The sequence below is a fragment of the Xyrauchen texanus genome, chromosome 21 (assembly GCF_025860055.1).
Source record: "Xyrauchen texanus isolate HMW12.3.18 chromosome 21, RBS_HiC_50CHRs, whole genome shotgun sequence".
NCBI classification, from domain to species: Eukaryota; Metazoa; Chordata; class Actinopteri; order Cypriniformes; family Catostomidae; genus Xyrauchen; species Xyrauchen texanus.
Genome location: NC_068296.1, coordinates 29,867,030 through 29,886,903, shown reverse-complemented (window position 1 = coordinate 29,886,903; position 19,874 = coordinate 29,867,030). Strand labels below are relative to the sequence as shown.

At 44.1% G+C, this 19,874-nt stretch overlaps 1 protein-coding gene across 3 annotated transcripts in view; it reads right to left on the bottom strand.

The window, feature by feature from the left end:
- LOC127661700 (fibrillin-1-like) overlaps window positions 1-19,874 on the bottom strand; it is a 147,734-nt gene that overhangs the window by 84,134 nt on the left and 43,726 nt on the right. The window contains exons 12-24 of one of the 3 annotated variants that reach the window (XM_052152532.1): window positions 17,194-17,340; window positions 16,990-17,109; window positions 16,407-16,532; window positions 16,013-16,135; window positions 15,207-15,329; window positions 11,543-11,695; window positions 2,558-2,611; window positions 1,903-2,028; window positions 1,694-1,819; window positions 1,124-1,243; window positions 797-934; window positions 333-383; window positions 70-195 (exon numbers count right to left, since the gene is read on the bottom strand). In XM_052152532.1, the coding sequence (XP_052008492.1) occupies window positions 70-195; window positions 333-383; window positions 797-934; window positions 1,124-1,243; window positions 1,694-1,819; window positions 1,903-2,028; window positions 2,558-2,611; window positions 11,543-11,695; window positions 15,207-15,329; window positions 16,013-16,135; window positions 16,407-16,532; window positions 16,990-17,109; window positions 17,194-17,340 (1,533 nt within the window). Of the gene's footprint in view, window positions 1-69; window positions 196-332; window positions 384-796; window positions 935-1,123; window positions 1,244-1,693; window positions 1,820-1,902; window positions 2,029-2,557; window positions 2,612-11,542; window positions 11,696-15,206; window positions 15,330-16,012; window positions 16,136-16,406; window positions 16,533-16,989; window positions 17,110-17,193; window positions 17,341-19,874 lie in introns of those variants that run through there. The other 2 variants (XR_007972780.1, XM_052152533.1) reach the window with 2 other exon arrangements.

Below are 19,874 nucleotides of genomic sequence, written 5' to 3'. Positions count from 1 at the left end.
GAAATAAAACACGTAGCATGCTTCTTCAAACAGAAGCTGCTGGTCTGATGTACTCCCTGGTCTACTTACCAACACAAGTCCTTCCAGAGGCATCTAAAGTCATGCCGCTGGGACACTGACACACAAACGAGCCGTCCGTGTTCACACAATTTCCATTAATACACACACCAGAAAATATCTCACACTCATTCACATCTGGACAGAAGCAAACACACACACATAAAGCATGTGAAAATCAGACTTTTGATTCTGAGTTTTACTGAAAGCTCAACTTGAGAGTTAATTCATGAAAACTCAGTGAAGGCTTAATGTAGTTTAGCATGAGCTCTCACCTTCACAGATTGTTCCCTTGGTCCGTGCATATCCTTTAGAACAGAACGCATCTGAAATCACACATTTACACTTTAGATCAAAAACAGTCTTTTTTCTGATCCCAAACAATTTCTAAGCATCAAAGCTACACAATCCAAATCACTATTAAAGGGTTACGGGTGTTTTACATGGTCTGCAAGTAACTGCTAATTGTCAATTCATTTTCAAAAGGACAGATGCAGCAGAATGAAGGTGGCACTGAGAGCAACACCGCTTGTCAAGCTCATTCAAAAGAAATCTGACACTTCCTGAAATCTGGCGGTTACATTGATTAAAAAGAAACCAAATATAACATGACGTGATGAGCAGATTTTCATTTACGTCCTTTTTCATCTATATCGATTGAATTAATGGCAAATTATCGACGATTGATTAATCATTAACAACCCTAATGTGCAGAGAGATTTACTTTTGTTCATCTTACCTGGTTCACACTTGGCACATGGAGACCCCCACGCTGCCCCCATTGATGCACAACAGTGAGACTTCAGTGTTGCTCCATTGATATTGATTTCACACTGTCCATTTACCAACTTCAACCAACACGTACCCTTAGTGGTCTCTGAAACACACACAAAAACACAGCACACACAAACACAAACACATGTATGACCCTTGTAACACACAGATCTACATACACTAGGAATCAAAACTAAACGTTATCATTATGACACGTTATCATACAAAAATATGAATGAGTAAAATGCTGTGTGACAGAAAGAGAGCGAGAGAGCAGTTGAGCATTACTCACCTACACACAGAGTTCCTGAGCTGTCCAATGAGCTTCCAGTAGAACACAAACATACAAATGACCCTGGACTGTTCTTACACTCGCCATTAACACAAGGATTGGTCAAGCACTCATCAATGTCTAAACAAACACACACAAACACAGAACATCAGGAGTGACAGAAAGACTCAATTATCCCAGTTTGGCATCTGTGATTATTACATGTCTCTCTCTGGAATACTTGATTATGATTGGTCAATGTCAGATGTCTGCGGTTAAGTATTTACATATAATAATGCTAAACTGTATAATCGTCTGTTGTCCCAGGCAAGTGATTTCCTGCACAGCTGTGCTGGCTTCATGTTTCTCATTTCACTCCACACCCTCTTTCTACTCACATAATAAAGACATTTACACTCAAATACATTTTTCATGTCCATTTTGTTTTTTGGTAAGTAGCTGGGTCATTTTCCAGTCAGGGAACCCAGTCAGGTTTCATTTCCTGATAATGAATGGCTGACTGTATATCATCCCTTACTTAGATAATGTACTGTAAAGTTCACTGTAGTGTGTGCTTGTGATGTAACCCACCTTCACACACCTCTGTTTCAGGCTGAAAGGTGTAGCCCTTGGGACAGTGACATGTGAAACTGCCTGGAGTGTTTCTACACAAACCATTTTCACACAGATGTGTGTTCATCATACACTCATCAACATCTGAAACACACACATACGCACTCATCAGGGGAAACATCTCTTTTTGTCTGAGATAATAATATCTAAATATATAATTCACTGACCAATGCAGGTTTTGCCAGTGATGTCCACCTCAAAGCCAAGATTACAGTTACATTTGTATGTTCTCAACATGTTTTCACAAACACCGTTCTGACAGATGTCAGGATCCAGCGCACACTCGTTTATATCTGACACAGTGAGAGAGAGACAGAGAGAGAGAGCGAGAGAGAGACAGAGAGACAGTTCAGCACTGAGTCACAAACAGATATAACACAAATATATGTACAATACCTGTCTGAATGTCCATTTCACATTTAACCCCAAAATTATAACAAATGAAAAATGCAAATTGATGGTACAAAAAATCTATTTAATTTTCTTTAAGGGAAAAAAATAAAAATATACAGTATCTCACAAAAGTGAGTACACCCTTCACATTTTTGTAAATATTTGATTATATCTTTTCATGTGACAACACTGAAGAAATGACACTTTGCTACAATGTAAAGTAGTGAGTGCACAGCTTGTATAACAGTGTTGTCCATTTTGTGTATGTATATATATATATACACATTTATAAATGTTTACATTTTTTTTCTTAATTATATTATATATAATTATATAATTAGATATCTTATTTCATCATCTTATCGCCCATCCCTAGTGTATATGTGGATGTGATGTGTGTGTGTGGATGTGAGGTGTGTGTGCCTGTACCTCTGCCATCGGTTGTAGTTCCAGGGCCATGGCTGCACAGAGCTGAAAATTCGGCTAGAGAACATGGACAAACATACATATACACAGTTTTAGCAAATGTTTTGCTTGAAAAGTGTGTTTGTGCTATCTTTCTTTCAAATAAATCACACTTAATCCCCGTTCACACCAGCAGCAACATTAGTAATAAAGAGCCATGTTCTCATAATTTTTTTTTTAATGAGAGCAGAAAGATTTCCGGTGACAGCGTGATGACAAGGCCCCACATAGTTGGAATGGCATTACACCCCACATAGTTGGAAGTTTAATTTGATGCAAATGAAAAGTGACATTCAGTAATGACTACCAGTGGGAATAAAAACAGTGAACCTCACGTCATCCTTCACCTGTGAGATACTAGTGTAGAGTGCAGGCAAAGTGGAGAGAAAGTAATAATGATGTAAGGGATTTCACTGTTCAATATAATTTGCCAGTAACCGCATGCATGGATATGCACTGGTGGCCAAAAATTTTGAAATAATGTACAGATTTTGCTCTTATGGAAAGAAATTGGTACTTTTATTAAAAAAGTGGAATTCATCTGATCACAATGTATAGTCAGGACATTTATAACATGAAAAATGACATAATAGACATTTACTCCCCTATATTCCATTACATAATACACATTGAACATGTATTATAGAATTATTATTATTTTTAATGGGAATTCTGTCATCATTCACCATATTGTTCTAAAACCGTATGACTTTTTTTCTTCCATCCAACACAATAAGGACAGTCACTATTTACTTTCAGTGAATGTTTATATATATATATATATATATATATATATATATATATATATATATATATATATATATATATATATATAGACACTCACCTAAAGGATTATTAGGAACACCGTTTCAATTTCTCATTAATGCAATTATCTAATCAACCAATCACATGGCAGTTGCTTCAATGCATTTAGGAATGTGGTCCTGGTCAAGACAATCTCCTGAACTCCAAACTGAATGTCAGAATGGGAAAGAAAGGTGATTTAAGCAATTTTGAGCGTGGCATGGTTGTTGGTGCCGGACGGGCCGGTCTGAGTATTTCACTATCTGCTCAGTTACTGGGATTTTCACGCACAACCGTTTCTAGGGTTTACAAAGAATGGTGTGAAAAGGGAAAAACATCCAGTATGCGGCAGTCCTGTGGGCAAAAATGCCTTGTTGATGCTAGAGGTCAGAGGAGAATGGGCCGACTGATTCAAGCTGATAGAAGAGCAACTTTGCCTGAAATAACCACTCGTTACAACCGAGGTATGCAGCAAAGCATTTGTGAAGCCACAACACGCACAACCTTGAGGCGGATGGGCTACAGCAGCAGAAGACCCCACCGGGTACCACTCATCTCCACTACAAATAGGAAAAAGAGGCTACAATTTGCTAGAGCTCACCAAAATTGGACAGTTGAAGACTGGAAAAATGTTACCTGGTCTGATGAGTCTCGATTTCTGTTGAGACATTCAGATGGTAGAGTCAGAATTTGGCGTAAACAGAATGAGAACATGGATCCATCATGCCTTGTTACCACTGTGCAGGCTGGTGGTGGTGGTGTAATGGTGTGGGGGATGTTTTCTTGGCACACTTTAGGCCCCTTAGTGCCAATTGGGCATCGTTTAAATGCCACGGCCTACCTGAGCATTGATTCTGACCATGTCCATCCCTTTATGGCCACCATGTACCCATCCTCTGATGGCTACTTCCAGCAGGATAATGCACCATGTCACAAAGCTCGAATCATTTCAAATTGGTTTCTTGAACATGACAAAGATTCACTGTACTAAAATGGCCCCCACAGTCACCAGATCTCAACCCAATAGAGCATCTTTGGGATGTGGTGGAACGGGAGCTTCGTGCCCTGGATGTGCATCCCACAAATCTCCATCAACTGCAAGATGCTATCCTATCAATATGGGCCAACATTTCTAAAGAATGCTTTCAGCACCTTGTTGAATCAATGCCACGTAGAATTAAGGCAGTTCTGAAGGCGAAAGGGGGTCAAACACAGTATTAGTATGGTGTTCCTAATAATCCTTTAGGTGAGTGTATATATATATGTGTGTGTGTATGTTGAAAGTGAATGGTGAGCAAGACTGTCAGTCCCAAACATTCTGTCTAACATATTTTATGTTCCACATAATACAAAGCCTCACACTGGTTTGGAACAACATGAGGGTAGTTAAATTATGACAGAATATTACATTCTAACTGAGCTATCACTTTAAAGAGATTTTTACCCAAAAATGAAAATTATCTCATCATTTACTCACCCTCATGCCATCCCAGATGTGTATGACTTCCTTTCTTCTGCAGAACACAAATTCAGACTTTTAAAAGAATATTTTAGCTCTGTAGGCCAAAATTTTGATGCTCCAAAAAGCTCAAAAAGGCAGTATAAAAGTAATCCATAAGACTCCAGTGGTTTAATCCATGTCTTCAGAAGTGATGTGAGAAACAGATCTATATTTAAGTCCTTATGCTAGATAGCAGGGGGAGATATGCAGAGAAGAATGTGAATCACCAAAAACGCAAGAAGAATGTAAAAGTGATCTGTTTCTCTGTTTCTCACCCACACCTAAAACATTGCTTCTGAAGATACTGATTTAACCACTAGAGTCTTATGGATTACTTTTATGCTGACTTATGTTTGCTTGTTTAGCTTTAAAATGTTGCCACCCATTCACTTGCATTGTATGGACCTACAGAGCTGAGAAATTCTTCTAAAAAAAGTTCAGCAGATGAAAGAAAGTCATACACATCTGGGGTTGCATGAGGGTGAGTAAATAATGAGAAAGTAATAATAATATATTTGTTATCATCATGTCTGTGTATTTAAACCCTGTTTGTTCCCCAGTCATTGTCGATCGTTGAATGTTATGGTGTCTTTGACTGTGTTCCTGCCGTGCCCTCCGTGGTTGTTTCTAGTGTTTACATTTTTGTTATCCCCTCGTGGATGTTTTGTTTGTTCCCTGTGTTTTGTTTTATTCTGTGTTTTCTTGTTTATTTAATAACAGAGCTGCATTTAGATCCTCACTTCCTGTCTGCCCTCGTCTGAATCCTAACAGAACAATCGACCAATAATGGATCTAGCGGTTCTTCAAGCGAACTGTCAACTGCTAAGCCTCATGCAAGAGGACTGTCCTGTGGAAGACCACATCCGCAATTTCCTTGAGCTGGAGAGTGTCACGGACTTCCCAGACTCCTCCCTGGTGGTTTTCTTCCGGGCCAACCTGAACAGTTCGCTCAAGGAGCGGTTGCCACCCGCGACGCGCGGCTGGACGCTCCGCGAATTCATGGAGGAGACTCTACTGGCCTGCGGCTCGCCGTTCACTGTGGGCATGGTCGAAGAGGACCCTGCCTCTCCTCCCACAGTGGTGACCCCACAGTCGTTCGTGGCTCGTCCCTTCGCACCTGCCCCGTCTGCCAGCGAGCCAACCCCAACGCCTGCCTTGGTCAACGAGCCAGCACTGCCAGTCTCGTCCGCCCGGAGGAGGAGGAGAGGAAAGACTTCCACTCCCCAGTTCACGCCTGCCACGGTCAGCGAGCCTGAGCCCACGCCTGCCACTGTCAGCGAGCCTGAGCCCACGCCTGCCACGGTCAGCGAGCCTGAGCCCACGCCTGCCACAGTCAGCGAGCCTGAGCCCACGCCTGCCACGGTCAGCGAGCCTGAGCCCACACCTGCCACGGTCAGCGAGCCTGAGCCCACGCCAGCCACAGTCAGCGAGCCTGAGCCCTCGCCAGCCACGGTCAGTGAGCCAATGCCTGCAACTCCGACCGTCAGCGAGCCAATGCCTGCAGCCCTGACCGTCAGCGAGCCGGTGCCTGCAGCCCCGACCGTCAGCGAGCCAGTGCCTGTAGCCTCGAACGTCAGCGAGCCAGTGCCTGTAACCTCAAACGTCAGGGAGCCAGAGCCTGTAGCCTTGAACGTCAGCGAGCCAGCGCCTGTAGCCTCAAATGTCAGCGAGTCAGCGCCTGTAGCCTCGAACGTAAGCGAGCCAGCACCTGTCCTCGACGTCATCCGCGAAGCTTGGGAGGAGGGACCTTCTAATAGCAAAAATGAAATTCAGTACGTTCTTGATCTTAGAGCAAAACTCCACACACTGGGGCGACTAACACAGGAGAATTTGCTCCAGGCTCAAGAACGCCAACGCCGGCTGTATGACAGGGGTGCTCGGCTACGGGAATTTGCACCGGGAGATAAGGTACTTGTATTGCTCCCAACGTCGAGCTCTAAATTACTAGCCAAGTGGCAAGGACCCTTTGAGGTCACACGACGAGTTGGGGATCTCGATTATGAGGTTAAACGTACCGATAGAGGGGGCGCGCGGCAAATATATCACCTCAACCTCCTGAAATTGTGGAGGGAAGAGGCGGACTCTGTGACGTTGGCCACGGTAGTTCCGGAGAGGGCGGAGCTCGGACCGGAGGTAAACAAAGCCCACAATTGCAACACTCCGGTTACTTGTGGAGATCACCTCTCACCGCGTCAACTCGCAGAGGTTTCCGATTTACAAAAGGAATTTGCAGACGTGTTTTCCCCTCTACCGGGCCGTACAAACATCATACAGCACCACATTGAGACCGAACCGGGCGTGGTGGTACGGTGCCGCCCCTATCCCTTACCCGAACATAAAAAGAAAATAGTTCGGGAGGCATTAGATGCGATGCTCGATATGGGCGTAATAGAGGAATCCCACAGCGATTGGTCCAGCCCGGTTGTTCTTGTTCCGAAGAGCGATGGGTCTGTTCGATTCTGTGTGGATTACAGAAAAGTTAACGCGGTGTCTAAATTTGACGCGTAACCGATCGAGCAGTTCATCAACACGGGGCGTGTTGATGAACTGCTCGATCGGTTAGGTACTGCTCGTTTTTAGTCGACCTTGGATTTAACGAAGGGTTATTGGCAGATCCCCTTGACACCAATGTCCCGTGAGAAAACCGCCTTCACTACGCCGTTTGGATTACACCAATTCTTAACGCTTCCTTTCGGTTTGTTTGGAGCACCAGCCACGTTTCAGCGTCTTATGGATCGGATCCTCAGACCTCACACCGCGTACGCCGCTGCCTATCTAGATGATATCATCATTTATAGCAATGATTGGCAGCGGCTGAGGGCCGTCCTGAGATCGCTGCGGTGGGTGGGGCTCACAGCAAATCCTAAGAAATGCGCGATTGGGCGTGTGGAGGTACGGTATCTGGGGTTCCACTTGGGTCATGGCCAGGTGCGTCCCCAAATTGACAAAACCGCGGCGATTGCGACTTGCCCTAGACCCAAGATCAAAAAGGGGGTGAGGCAGTTCCTGGGGCTGGCTGGCTATTATAGGAGGTTTGTGCCTAATTATTCGGACGTCACCAGCCCGCTGACTGACCTCACAAAAAAGGGGGCTCCAGATCCGGTCCAGTGGTCGGAGCAGTGCCAACAGGCGTTTATGCAGATTAAAGCCGCACTTTGTGGGGGGCCGCTTCTTCATGCACCTGACTTCTCTCTCCCTTTTGTATTACAGACGGACGCTTCAGACAGAGGGCTGGGGGCCGTACTCGCGAGGTGGTGGAGGGGAGGAGCCCGGTGCTGTACATTAGCCGTAAGCTCTCCTTAAGGGAGACTAAGTACAGCACCGTGGAGAAGGAGTGTTTGGCCATCTAGTGGGCGGTCCTCACCCTCCGTTACTACCTGCTGGGGCGGGCCTTCACACTCTGCTCGGATCACGCCCCACTGCAGTGGCTCCATCGTATGAAAGATACTAACGCCCGGATCACCCGTTGGTATCTAGCTCTCCAGCCCTTTAAATTCAAGGTGGTTCACAGACCGGGGGTGCAGATGGCTGTCGCTGACTTCCTCTCCAGAAATAGGGGGGAGTGGTAGGCAGGCCGGATGACGCTCCGGCCTGAGTCGGGTGGTGGGGGTATGTGGCAGCGGGGGCGTGGTCAAGGCGTGGGGAGAGAAAAGCGGTAAGGGCGCTTACACCTGAGCTAAATTATGTCTAACACCTGTCTCTAATTTCAGTGAGCACGGGGAGAGCGGCATAAAAAGGCAGCGAGAGGGCCTCCAGGGAGAGAGAGAGATGACAAGCGAACTCAGTGTTTGGCATTGTATTGTGTGTGATAGTGAGATTGTACGAAACAAAAGGGAATTAAAAAGCTTACCTTGTAGTGAAGACCTGTTTCCTGTCCTCCTTCGTGTGAGAAGTGTTACAGTATTGTTTACTGTACATTGTATATTATTATTGTGTTGTGTAATTATGTGTACATTTGATATGTAATTGTGTTGTGTAAATATGTTGTTTATTGTAAATTGGTATATGTCTCGACAAAGAGCTTCTCAGAGCATCTAAAGCTCTCTGTTTGGTCCAAGTAAACCGGACACAGCAATGACAAGGCTGTGTCTGCCTACTCCCAGGCAGCGCTTGCAAGTTCACCACTTGATCCCTAAAAGGAATAGGGGAAACTTTGGGCACATAGCCTGGTCGTGATAATTGAGGATACGGACCCCCACTTCCCTTAGCGGGGTAAGGGCTTCCTCTGCGACTTTAATTAATACACAAGGTGACGGACAGGTACGCCTGACCCTCGAAGGCAAACCGAAGGAACGGTCTGTCTCAAGGAAAAAATAGAGACATGAAAGTCCTTCAGGTCAATTGCTGCGAACCAATCATAATGCCGGATGCATGAAGGAATGCGCTTCTGCATCAGCATTTTGAATGGGAGCTTGTGCAAGGCCCTATTCAAAGCTCACACGTCTAAGATTGGCCACAACCCACCACCTTTTTTCTCTAGAAGAACTGCGATTTCCGCATGCAAAACAGTGGCGTCCATGCCTGCTACGGAGGTAAAACGGACACCATTGAACCTAGGTGGGGGCCTAGTGAACTGAATCGCATAACCGAGTTGGATCGTCCGAACGAGCCAGCACGGGGCACCAAATTGCACATTCATCTTAGACATACCTGCAGATGGGGCCTCACGGCAGAGCGGAGCAGAATCTGGGGTACGGGATCTCGGCGGCCTGTAGGTGGTGGAGGAATCACGCCGGGGCAGGATGTGTGGGATCGCCTCTGTCTGCTGCTTGACTGCCGAGAACTGCTGGGCAAATTCCTCGACAGTGTTGTCGAACAGGCCACCTTGAAAGAAAGCGAAACTTGTTGGCGTCCCTCATCTCTGCGAGGTTTGCGCTCCTGGCCCACCATAGTGGACATAAACTGCCTGAGAGCCCTTTGCCGAGCACAGATCCTGTATCAATCCCGGGTCAGGACTACCCTCGTGCAGCTCTTTCAGAGCCTTGGCCTTGTGGACCTGCAGGATGGCCATGGCATGTAAGGCAGAGGCGGCCTGTCCAGCAGCATTGTAAGCTTTGGCCATCAAGGATCACATGACCTTACAGGCCCTGGACAGGAGCATAGGACAATTCCACCAGGTGGCAGCATTTTGCAGGCACAGGTGCCCGCAAACGTCTGCTCCACCCGAGGAACCTCCTTGTACACCCTTGGCCGCCCAGCCATTGAGGGTATTGAGAGCGGAAGAACTCACGGAACGGGACTGGGCAGTAAAAGTTGCCCTCCACAACTTTGTGAGTTCCTTATGCATCTCCGGGAAGAAAGGAACTGTGGCAGAGCACGGCTGTGTGCAGCGCACTGACCCCAGCCACGAATGCTCAAGAGTAGGGTGGAGGGTTCCACTCCAGCCCGACATTCGCGGCAGCCCGGGCAAGCATGGCCGTCAGCTCCGTGTCGGCCTCTGACTGGGGGATCGCACAAGATGGCGGGAGCCCGGCAGAGTCCTAAGCGTCAGACTGCAAAAGCCCGCTCTCCGATGCGGTGGTCGATACCTCATCTTGAGCCTCGAATGAGACATTAAGCCCACACTGGGGTGAGCCGCCTGACTCATCCATGAACTCGACCAGTGGAAACGAGTGTGCTTGGGAATGGGAGGTCCGTATGGATTCACCTGGCAGAAATGCTCCCATTGAAGCCCCCAGCGCTAGCCACCACTTGCATGTAAGCAGAAGGACAAGGACGTGGAGCAGCTGGAGTGTCTTTCCCTCTATGAAAGAAAGATAGCCGTGATCGCAACATCGCTATGGTCATGTTCTCGCAGTGAGAACATCCACAAACGATCATGGCCGTCAGAGGAAGAGAGATACCGACCGCACCCGGGAAATTCACATAAACGGAAATCTTTTAAAAGAAGCTCTCTGTCAGCGCTTACTCTTTTAGAGAAAATAAACTCTTTTAATGTGGCTGCTGAAGCACCCAGGGGCGTTCTTTGCACTTATCTGTGTGAGAAGGGAGAACCTGCTGTAATGCGCCATATATACAACAGCTTTTTTATGCACTGCTAGAGGTGATTGGAACGCCAGTGGATTAGTCAGCACTGACCGGCTCTGAAGAATCAATCTGAATGAGTGGATGCAAGCCGTCTCCTTTTATACCCATATGTCCGGGGGAGTGGCATGCAAATTCCACTCTAAATTTCTCATTGGCCTTTTCTCAAATATCAGGAGGTGATTGGGGCTCCCAAGTTCAACCCCTAGTGTCACCACATCGACACACCTTTGAGTGAGTAACAGATAGGGAAAATTACAATGACATATCTGAAATTGTTTGATTTATACATTTTATTATGATGCATCCAGCATTGCTGCAGTGTACAATATATAAAAACACTCTCCCCTACAGATTGTTCATTTTTAAAGGCAAGAGAACTAACTGATATCTTAGTTTTACCAGCAATAATCTGTGAATTTCAAAAGCTTGGCCAGTTGTGAAGTCCACATATAACATTACAGCAACAGCAGTAGGAACACCTACTAGTGACATACAGTACAAGGTCTAGCAACGTCATGCGACAAAGTTGCTGGCAGTGTGAACGTGGCTTTACTCTGAAATGGTATTATCTAATATAATGACATTTAGACATTTTTAAGTGTGGGATGTGTGTGTACCTGAGTTGAGAGGCGGGCACATTTGGCATGGTTCTCCGTATGCGTACTCCACATTGGCACAGCAACATTCTGATTTGGTGACAGCGCCAAAGAACGGTCGCACACACTGACCCCGTTTATAACCTCCGTAACATGTGCTGCGCATGTGCGTGTCTGCCAGAGACAAAAACCCACAAAACAGAAAACTTCCTCACCATCACAGTCAACAACAGTCGGGAAATTAAATTAATTTGTTATGATAAACAGCAATTGACTAAACAGTGCAGGGCAACATTTCAACACTCACAACAAATGGACAGTTGTGAAGAATCTGAATTAAGACAATGTGCAGAGGACATTAAACCAGAGACAATGAACAAATAAAAAAACCATGTGTGTACATTTGGAGAGTGAATTCTGATAGAATTTCCCTTTAGAGACATTTAGAAGGTCCTCATAAGTAAAAATGGAAATTATGCTTTTTAAAATTAAAAAAAATGCAACAGCAGAAATGTTTTTTAGAGATATGATTGGGTTAGTGAAATTCCACTGAAATTGACAAAAATGCTCCCGAAATTAAAAATAAGGGGATAAAAAAATGCTTCCGCAACGAGTTCCTGTTTTTTATTTTTTATTCATAATATCTAATATAGAGACAAATATACAGAACAGGCTACATCACCATCTTCATTAGATATTTCGCTGAACATTATTTGTAGTGTCGTTCGTCGTACAGATGTTGCAGTCAATGGCAGACACTCATATCATCGATCCACATAAGCGAGCACTCTGCTTTTCTCACTCAACATGAGTTCGGTGTCGCACAAAATTCTGTGCGTGTTCGCTCCTCTCATTGAAAATAAACTGTCCAAGACACTATCGCTCCCTGTGCAATACGTCCATGCTTATCAGGTCAACTCACTTTTGCTGCTACAGTATCTGTATGTCTGAAAAGCCTCCTCAGTCGCTAGAGGCAGAAAGCGCTGAAGGGATGGATGTTATACATTTAGTAAAACAATTTGGTATCAGAAATCACAAAATATAATGTAACCAAATTCTACAATTTACTTATTAATAATATTAATAAACCCCGAGCCAGGGAGCCGATTTGGTCGGAGAGGTTAGGCAAGAAATGTTGAACATGTCGGCAATGCTGACGAAGGTCGTTGCTGAATTAGAGGTTCTTGCTGTAATACGTCGATCAATCACTGCCATGGAGACGAAATTCACTGAGGTGGTTACATGAGTGGGGAATGTCGAGAAACGGATTGGAGAAATTTCCATGCCTTGTCCCCCGACTCAAAGTATGACTGTCTTGCCATGAATAGCCAAAACTCCACCTTCCGCGACAAAATAGTATTATTTCATTCGGGTCAATTCCCTGAGGCCATTATATGACATTCGGTGCTTCAACTTTGCCTCAACACTTTTAATATTCCCTTCCAACTCCATGAGTTCTTGTGCTTTGGATTATTTGGTGAATGAGGCATACTGTATGATCCGGCCCCTAAGAACCGCCTTAAGTGCCTCCCAAACCATGCCCACAGAAGATATTGAGGTCCAGTTGGTCTCCATATAGATATTGATTTCAGCATTTAGCATTTTTTGGAATTCAGGATTTTACAAAAGGGACGCATTAAAGCTCCAACTATATGATTTCTTTTTCTCCATATGTGGCAACACCTCTAAAAACACCAAGGTGTGATCTGAGACTAAAATGTTTCCAATTGAGAACAACAGATAAAATTAGGGACTTCTATTCTAGAGTAAATCTTATGGACTGATGAAAAATGTATATTCCCTACCAGATGGGTTCAAAGGTCTCCAAATATCTATAAGACCAATATTTTTACACATCCTTTAAAGTGTCAGTGTTGCTCTAGGGGGCTTGCACACTTTTGCTTCACTTTGATCAAGGACTGAGTCCATTTAAAAGATTAAAGTATCTTCTTTAAGTATCTTATATTATTATATCATGATGGGTGCCAGCGGCTTGCAACATCCCTTCAAGATCTATAAAAAGCCCTGATCATCAACGTTAGGTGCAAAAATATTAGCCAAAATAAGACTTTGTCCCTGAATTTCAGCTAAAATAATAATGACTCTTTATTCTGTTTGATACATTTGAATTGTAGGTGTTTACTTATCAGTTTAATAACTCCCCTGCTCTTACAGCAAGCACTATAAAAAAAAATGCCCACCCCATATCTTTCCAAATTTTTCAGCTTCCTGTGGAGGAAGAGTTTCTTGAAGAAAAGAAACTTAAGAAATACTATGATATAGTATTTCTTAAGCATAAGAAATACTATATCATATTTCTTATGCTTAAGAAGAGAAATAGCCTTCCTTCTTTTTATGGAGTGCCCAAACCCATTCACATTCCATGTGGAGAGAGACAATGCACTCATATTAATATTTTACATTTTGGCATTTAAAAAAAAAAGATTGTGTGTAAAAAAACAACATTATAAAGACCACATTCCAACAGTAGTTCAACCCTCAAAACAGAAAAAGGAAAAACGTGTGCATTAACCCCACGCACGACAGCGCCTACTGGCGTCCATCCTTCCAAACTCAAACAATCAATGCATGCCTACGAGAGCCGCTGCGTCAAACTTGCCGTCGGATTGCTCAAGTCTGGTGTTTTTATACAAATTTTGTGAGACAGAATTACACTGCAAAAGATAATCAATAATTGAGCAGGATCGCCGTAAGCTTGCTTGACCTCCAGCTCATGGCCAGCCATATTGAATAGACCCGGAAATAGCCCATCCAGGCACCCCACCGCATCCCGTCCCTCAACTCCCTCCGGGACGGCAAAGATATGGATGTCACTCCATTGGCTACGGTTCTCCTTGTCCTCAAACCTCTCCCAGACATGCTCTAAATCCACCGCAGTTGCCAGCGGACCAGCAGACAATTCCCTCTCCGATGATCCCAGGCATCGATCCATTTCTCGACATCCCCCACTCCTGCAACCACATCAGTGAACCTCGCCTCCATAGCAGCGATCGATCAACGCATCACAGCAAGATCCTCCAAGTCAGCAACGATCCTCTTCAGCATTGCCGACATGTTCAGCATCCCTCGCCACACTTCCCACACCTCTCTGACCAAATCGACTCCCAGGCCCGCAGCCTGCTCGGGGGTGTCAGCTTGAGCACGTAAGTGTCTTTAAATGTCTCCAGAGCCCAAGGATTTTTAATTCTTTGGCATAATGTCCTTCTAGAACAGTTATGGAACAGAGTGTATCGAATCTCACCAGTTTATGTCATAAAAAGTATTAAAACTAGCAAAGTGCAAAGAGATCGCCGTTCACACGTCCGATCCTCACATGACATCACGTGACTCTCCAATGAATTGATATTTAATCAATTCTAATTAAATCAGTATCAAGCCTTACAAATATTAGTTGATGCTGATTTAATTTTATTGGTAATAGCCTACAGCATCTAATTTTTCAGATTGAATTAATTTATTAAATTTAAGTATTTGACATAAATGGAGTAATTTTATAAGGTTTGAAAAAATTGCTCTTACAAAGGGAAAAAATGCCCCAAATCATCTAAATATTGCCCACTTACTGAAAAGTACATTTCTGACCCTGCTCTTAAGTCATTAGAATTACCTGTATAATCAAAGTTTGTTGTATTTATGTATTTAAAAATGTGTGCTTCACACTCACCTACACAGACGCGTCCGTCCAGCCCCACAGCGAGTCCTGGCATACACTCACACCTGAACGAGCCCTCAGTGTTCACACAGTGACCATTCATACACATACCAGTAACCTCACACTCATCCACATCTGAAACACACAGACACAGTTTAGAAAATGTCTGCATAATAACCAAAACATTTGACAATTGAAATGGAAAACTCAATGGGAAAAAAAATCACCTACAACTTAAAGTAACAGTTCACCCAAAATGACATTTCTGTCATCAATTAGTCACTCTCTTTTAGTCACCCTCTTCAAGACTTTTTTCTTCTTCTGTGGAACACAAAAGCCCCTGGTCACTATATGCTCATTGTTAGGAAAATCAATTGTATAGTGTTCCACAGAAGAAAGAAAGTGTAGAATAAAGTTAATTAAATGGTGACAGACCTTTTATTTTTGGATAAACAATTATTTTACCATAAGATCCTAAATATAATCCATAATCCATCTAGCCTCAGACACAAACTTAATTCCCAGAGCTCCAGTGCTCCAGTTGATCAGTGTGATCAACTCCAAACAGTGTGTGTTTGTGTGTGTGTGTGTGTGTGTGTGTGTGTGTGTGTGTGTGTGTGAGAGAGAGAGAGAGAGAGAGAGAGAGGGGGAGAGTGTGGTTTCCTGTGTTCTAGACTCATTCCTCTTGAGACTATACAAATCATTAATGAGCAAAAATATCATATGCATGATTTCAGTGCCTCAAAAAGAGTCTGTATGTGTGTGTAGTGTGGAGGGTGTGTGTGTGTGTGTGTGTGTGTGTGTGTGTCCTCACTCACCCACACAGAATCGACCAGTACCGTCCAGTAAGTATCCTGGTTTACAGATGCATTTGAAGCTGCCGTCTTCATTAATACACATCCCATTCAAACAGATGTTCCTGATCAAACACTCATCAGTGTCTGAAACAAACACAACAAACCAACACATTTAAACATTTCCTCTATCCACTCAGACTCTGCTCTTGGAATAAACCCACTTTCAACTTTTTAAGGGGGTAATATTTTCCCCCTGGAAATTAATTTTTTAGAGTATAATAATAATATACAGAATAGAATGAAAATATGATTATAATTTCTGACCATTGTCCACCAGTCAGTTAATCTATTGGTGGAAATATTCATCACCTTTGAGTCAGTTTAACTGAAATATGTTATGTGCTGCATGTCTCACCTTGGCAGTTTCTGCCATCAAGCGAGATCTCAAAACCAGCATTACACACACAGTGGAAACTGCCTTCTGTATTCACACACCGGCCGTTGTTACAGATGCGACCATTGGCCACACACTCATCCATATCTAAAGAAAACATACAGAAGACGTCCTAGTTTAGGTTTGTTCTAAACCTCTGATACTAAGTATTAAATCAGACTCCTTATTCTATTTATAAACTCATACTTAAAAACAATGCAGGATTCAAGTTTGAAAATCTCCCATTAACTTATAGTACATTGATGGAACGTGCATTCAAATTGTATCCGACTGACAATGTCATGGTAATATTAACGTAATGAATTGCGATCGGTCTACTTTCATACAGTACACCTATTTGCATACTGAATTGTGATTAGTCTTGTCTTCCTACCACATATTTATACCTGCATTTACACTACACAGTGACTATGTGTTGATTCTTGCATGCAGTTGACAGAAAACAAAACCAAAACGTATCTAAAACGTAAACAGAATTCCACTGCTGCCTTACAATCACTGCAGTTTTCTTTCAGGACATGAAAATCTAGTTGTGTTTTGTTACCTCTACACTCGGTTCTGGTTGCAGTGCTCTGGAATCCAGCAGGACACTGGCAGTAATAGGAGCCGGGTGTGTTCACACACTCTCCATTCACACACGGGCTCCGCTCACACTCATTATCATCTGAACACACATAGAACACATATTATGTAAAAACTCAAAACAGCAGGAGTCTTTGACATGACTGTGACTGAATGACACACTGACCGATGCATTGTCTGCGACCATCCAGTTTGAAGCCTGTGTTACACTCGCAGCGGTAACTGCCTGGTATCGACACGCAGCGCCCATTAATACACAGATTAGGAAACAGCTCACACATTCTTATCATACTGACATTCTGAGGCAAGAAAACTGACAGAGAGAGAGAGAGAGAGAGAGAAATAAAATGAGTGAAAGAACCTATAGCAGCCTCTAACTAGAACAGTGTTTCCCCTAGGATTTTCTTTTTCAGCAGCAGTGCTATTGTGCGTTGGCAGTGGAATAGCTTAAAACAACCTTAGAATCATTATAGATGGGTTATTTATGTTCACCTAGTCATGTGTGTGATCATTTACTGGGAGCTTTTGACACTTGAAGGGCTCTGGAAGCCCAGATAGCTGTAGTAACTGTCATATAATGAAATGCCTCAACGCAGAAAGTTACTTGCAACATGTTTATTAAACACAAATACAAAGAGATAATATAACTTTGTGACAGGTCACAAACTGTCTTTATGGAGGAGGAAGTGGAAGCCAGATAAACAATCCATGTAGTCTTTTATTTACAATAATTTTCAGTAACACTCAAACAGGTAGCTTTTCAGCTCAACATAAACACACAAAGTGAGGTTTGTGTCTTGCTCTCCCTCTTTCCCCTCCAGCGGACTGGATTGCCTTTTTATCTCTCTCCAGCTCTCAGTGTACCACAAAACAGCTGTTAGAGATAATTTCCCCACAGGTGTCAATCCTTACTTCTCTTTCTCTCCCGGCCTCACTCTCTACAGACATTGCTTGACCACGCGCCCATCACCACATACCCTCATTGACCAACTCAGGCCAGGTTGTCATCTGGCCAGTCAATTAAACCCCCTCCCCCCGGCCTGTGGACCATCTCGAACTTAAAATGATGGAGAGCTAGATACCAACGGGTGATCTGCGCATTGGTATCCTTCATGCATTGGAACCACTGGAGCAGGGCGTGGTCCAAACAGAGGTTGAAAGCATGCCCCAACAGATAGTACTGGAGGGTGAGAACCACCCACTTGATGGCAAAACACTCCTTCTCGACTGTGCTGTACTTAGTCTCTCTCAGCGTGAACTTTTGACTAATGTACAGCACTGGATGCTCCTCCCCCTCCATCATCTGGGACAGTACTGCTCCCACCCCTCTGTCCGATACATCCGTCTGCAAGATAAAAGGGACAGTGAAGTCAGGAGAGTACAATAAAGGCCCACCGCATAGTGCAGCCTTCACCTGTATGAACACCTGCTGACACGGCTACATCCACTGGAGTGGATTTGGTGTCCCCTTTTTAGTCAGATCATTCAGCGGGCTGGTAATGGTCGAATAGTTAGGCACAAACCTACTATAATAGCCAGCCAGCCCCAGGAACTGTCTAACCTCCTTTTTGGTCTTAGGCCTTGGGTAGGCTACAATTGCTGTTGTTTTATCAATTTGAGGCTGCACCTGCCAGTGACCCAAGTGGAAACCCTGATACCTTACTTCCACCCCACAAATTGTGCACTTTTTTGGGTTTGACAAAGGACACACCTCAGATTTTGCAAGTGCCACTGCCAATCATTAATGTGAATAATGATGTCATCCAGATAGGAAGCGGCATAAGCAGCATGCGGTCTGAGGATTCGGTCCATGAACAAACCGAATGGAAGGGTTACAAATTGGTGTAATCCGAACGGTGTGGAAAACACTGTCTTTTCATGGGACATGGGAGTTATGGGGATCTGCAACTATCCCTTCGTCAAATCCAGTGTCGAATAAAAGCAATCCGCACCTAACCAATCGAGCAGTTCATCAATCCGAGGCATCAGATACGCATAAAATTTAGACACTGCATTGAATTTTTACCCCCAAATCCAGCATGGCCTTTAATTCTTCCCGAACCACAATTGTTTTGTGCTTGGGTAATCAGTAAGGATGACTACGTACCACTATCCCTGGTGTCATCTTGATATGGTGCTCTATAAGATTCCATGACCAGGAAGAGGCGAGAACATGTCAGAGAATTCTCCTTGAAACCTGGCAATCTTCGTGACTTGGGATGGTGAGAGGTGGTCTCCACAAGGGACTAGGGTGACTCGATTGTGGCTTTTAAGTTCACCTCCTGTCCATGTTCCTCCCTCTCCGAAAACCACCATTGCCAAAGTCACGGGAACTACCTCTCTCCATGGTTTTGGAAGGTTGATGTGGTAAATCTGACATGCTCCACCTCTATCCACACATTTTCCCCAACTTGCTGTGTGACCTCAAAGTGTCCTTGCCACTTAGCAAGTAATTTAGAGCTCGATGTGTGAAGCAATGCAAGGACTTTATCACCTGGTGTAAATTCCCATAGCCACTGCTTCCGCATCAGTGTTGGGTGTAACACGTTACAAAATAATGTGTTACTGTAATCTGATTACATTTTGTGGGACGCAGTAATGTAATGTGTTACTTAACCAAATTAAGTAATCTGATTACATTTCCTTCAGCAGGTGTCACGAAGCTGTCAAGCTAATGCGAACGGGTCGCCAAGTTCGCTGAGCGTCAGTGAGCGGAAGTGTTGCCGTTGTAGCTCTAGGCTTCGGCCGACACATTGCAGGATGGCTTTCTTCAGATCTTCGTACACCAGGAGATTGGACGCAGGTAGTAGGTGGACCACGTGTTGGGCTTCCCTAGACAACAGCGGC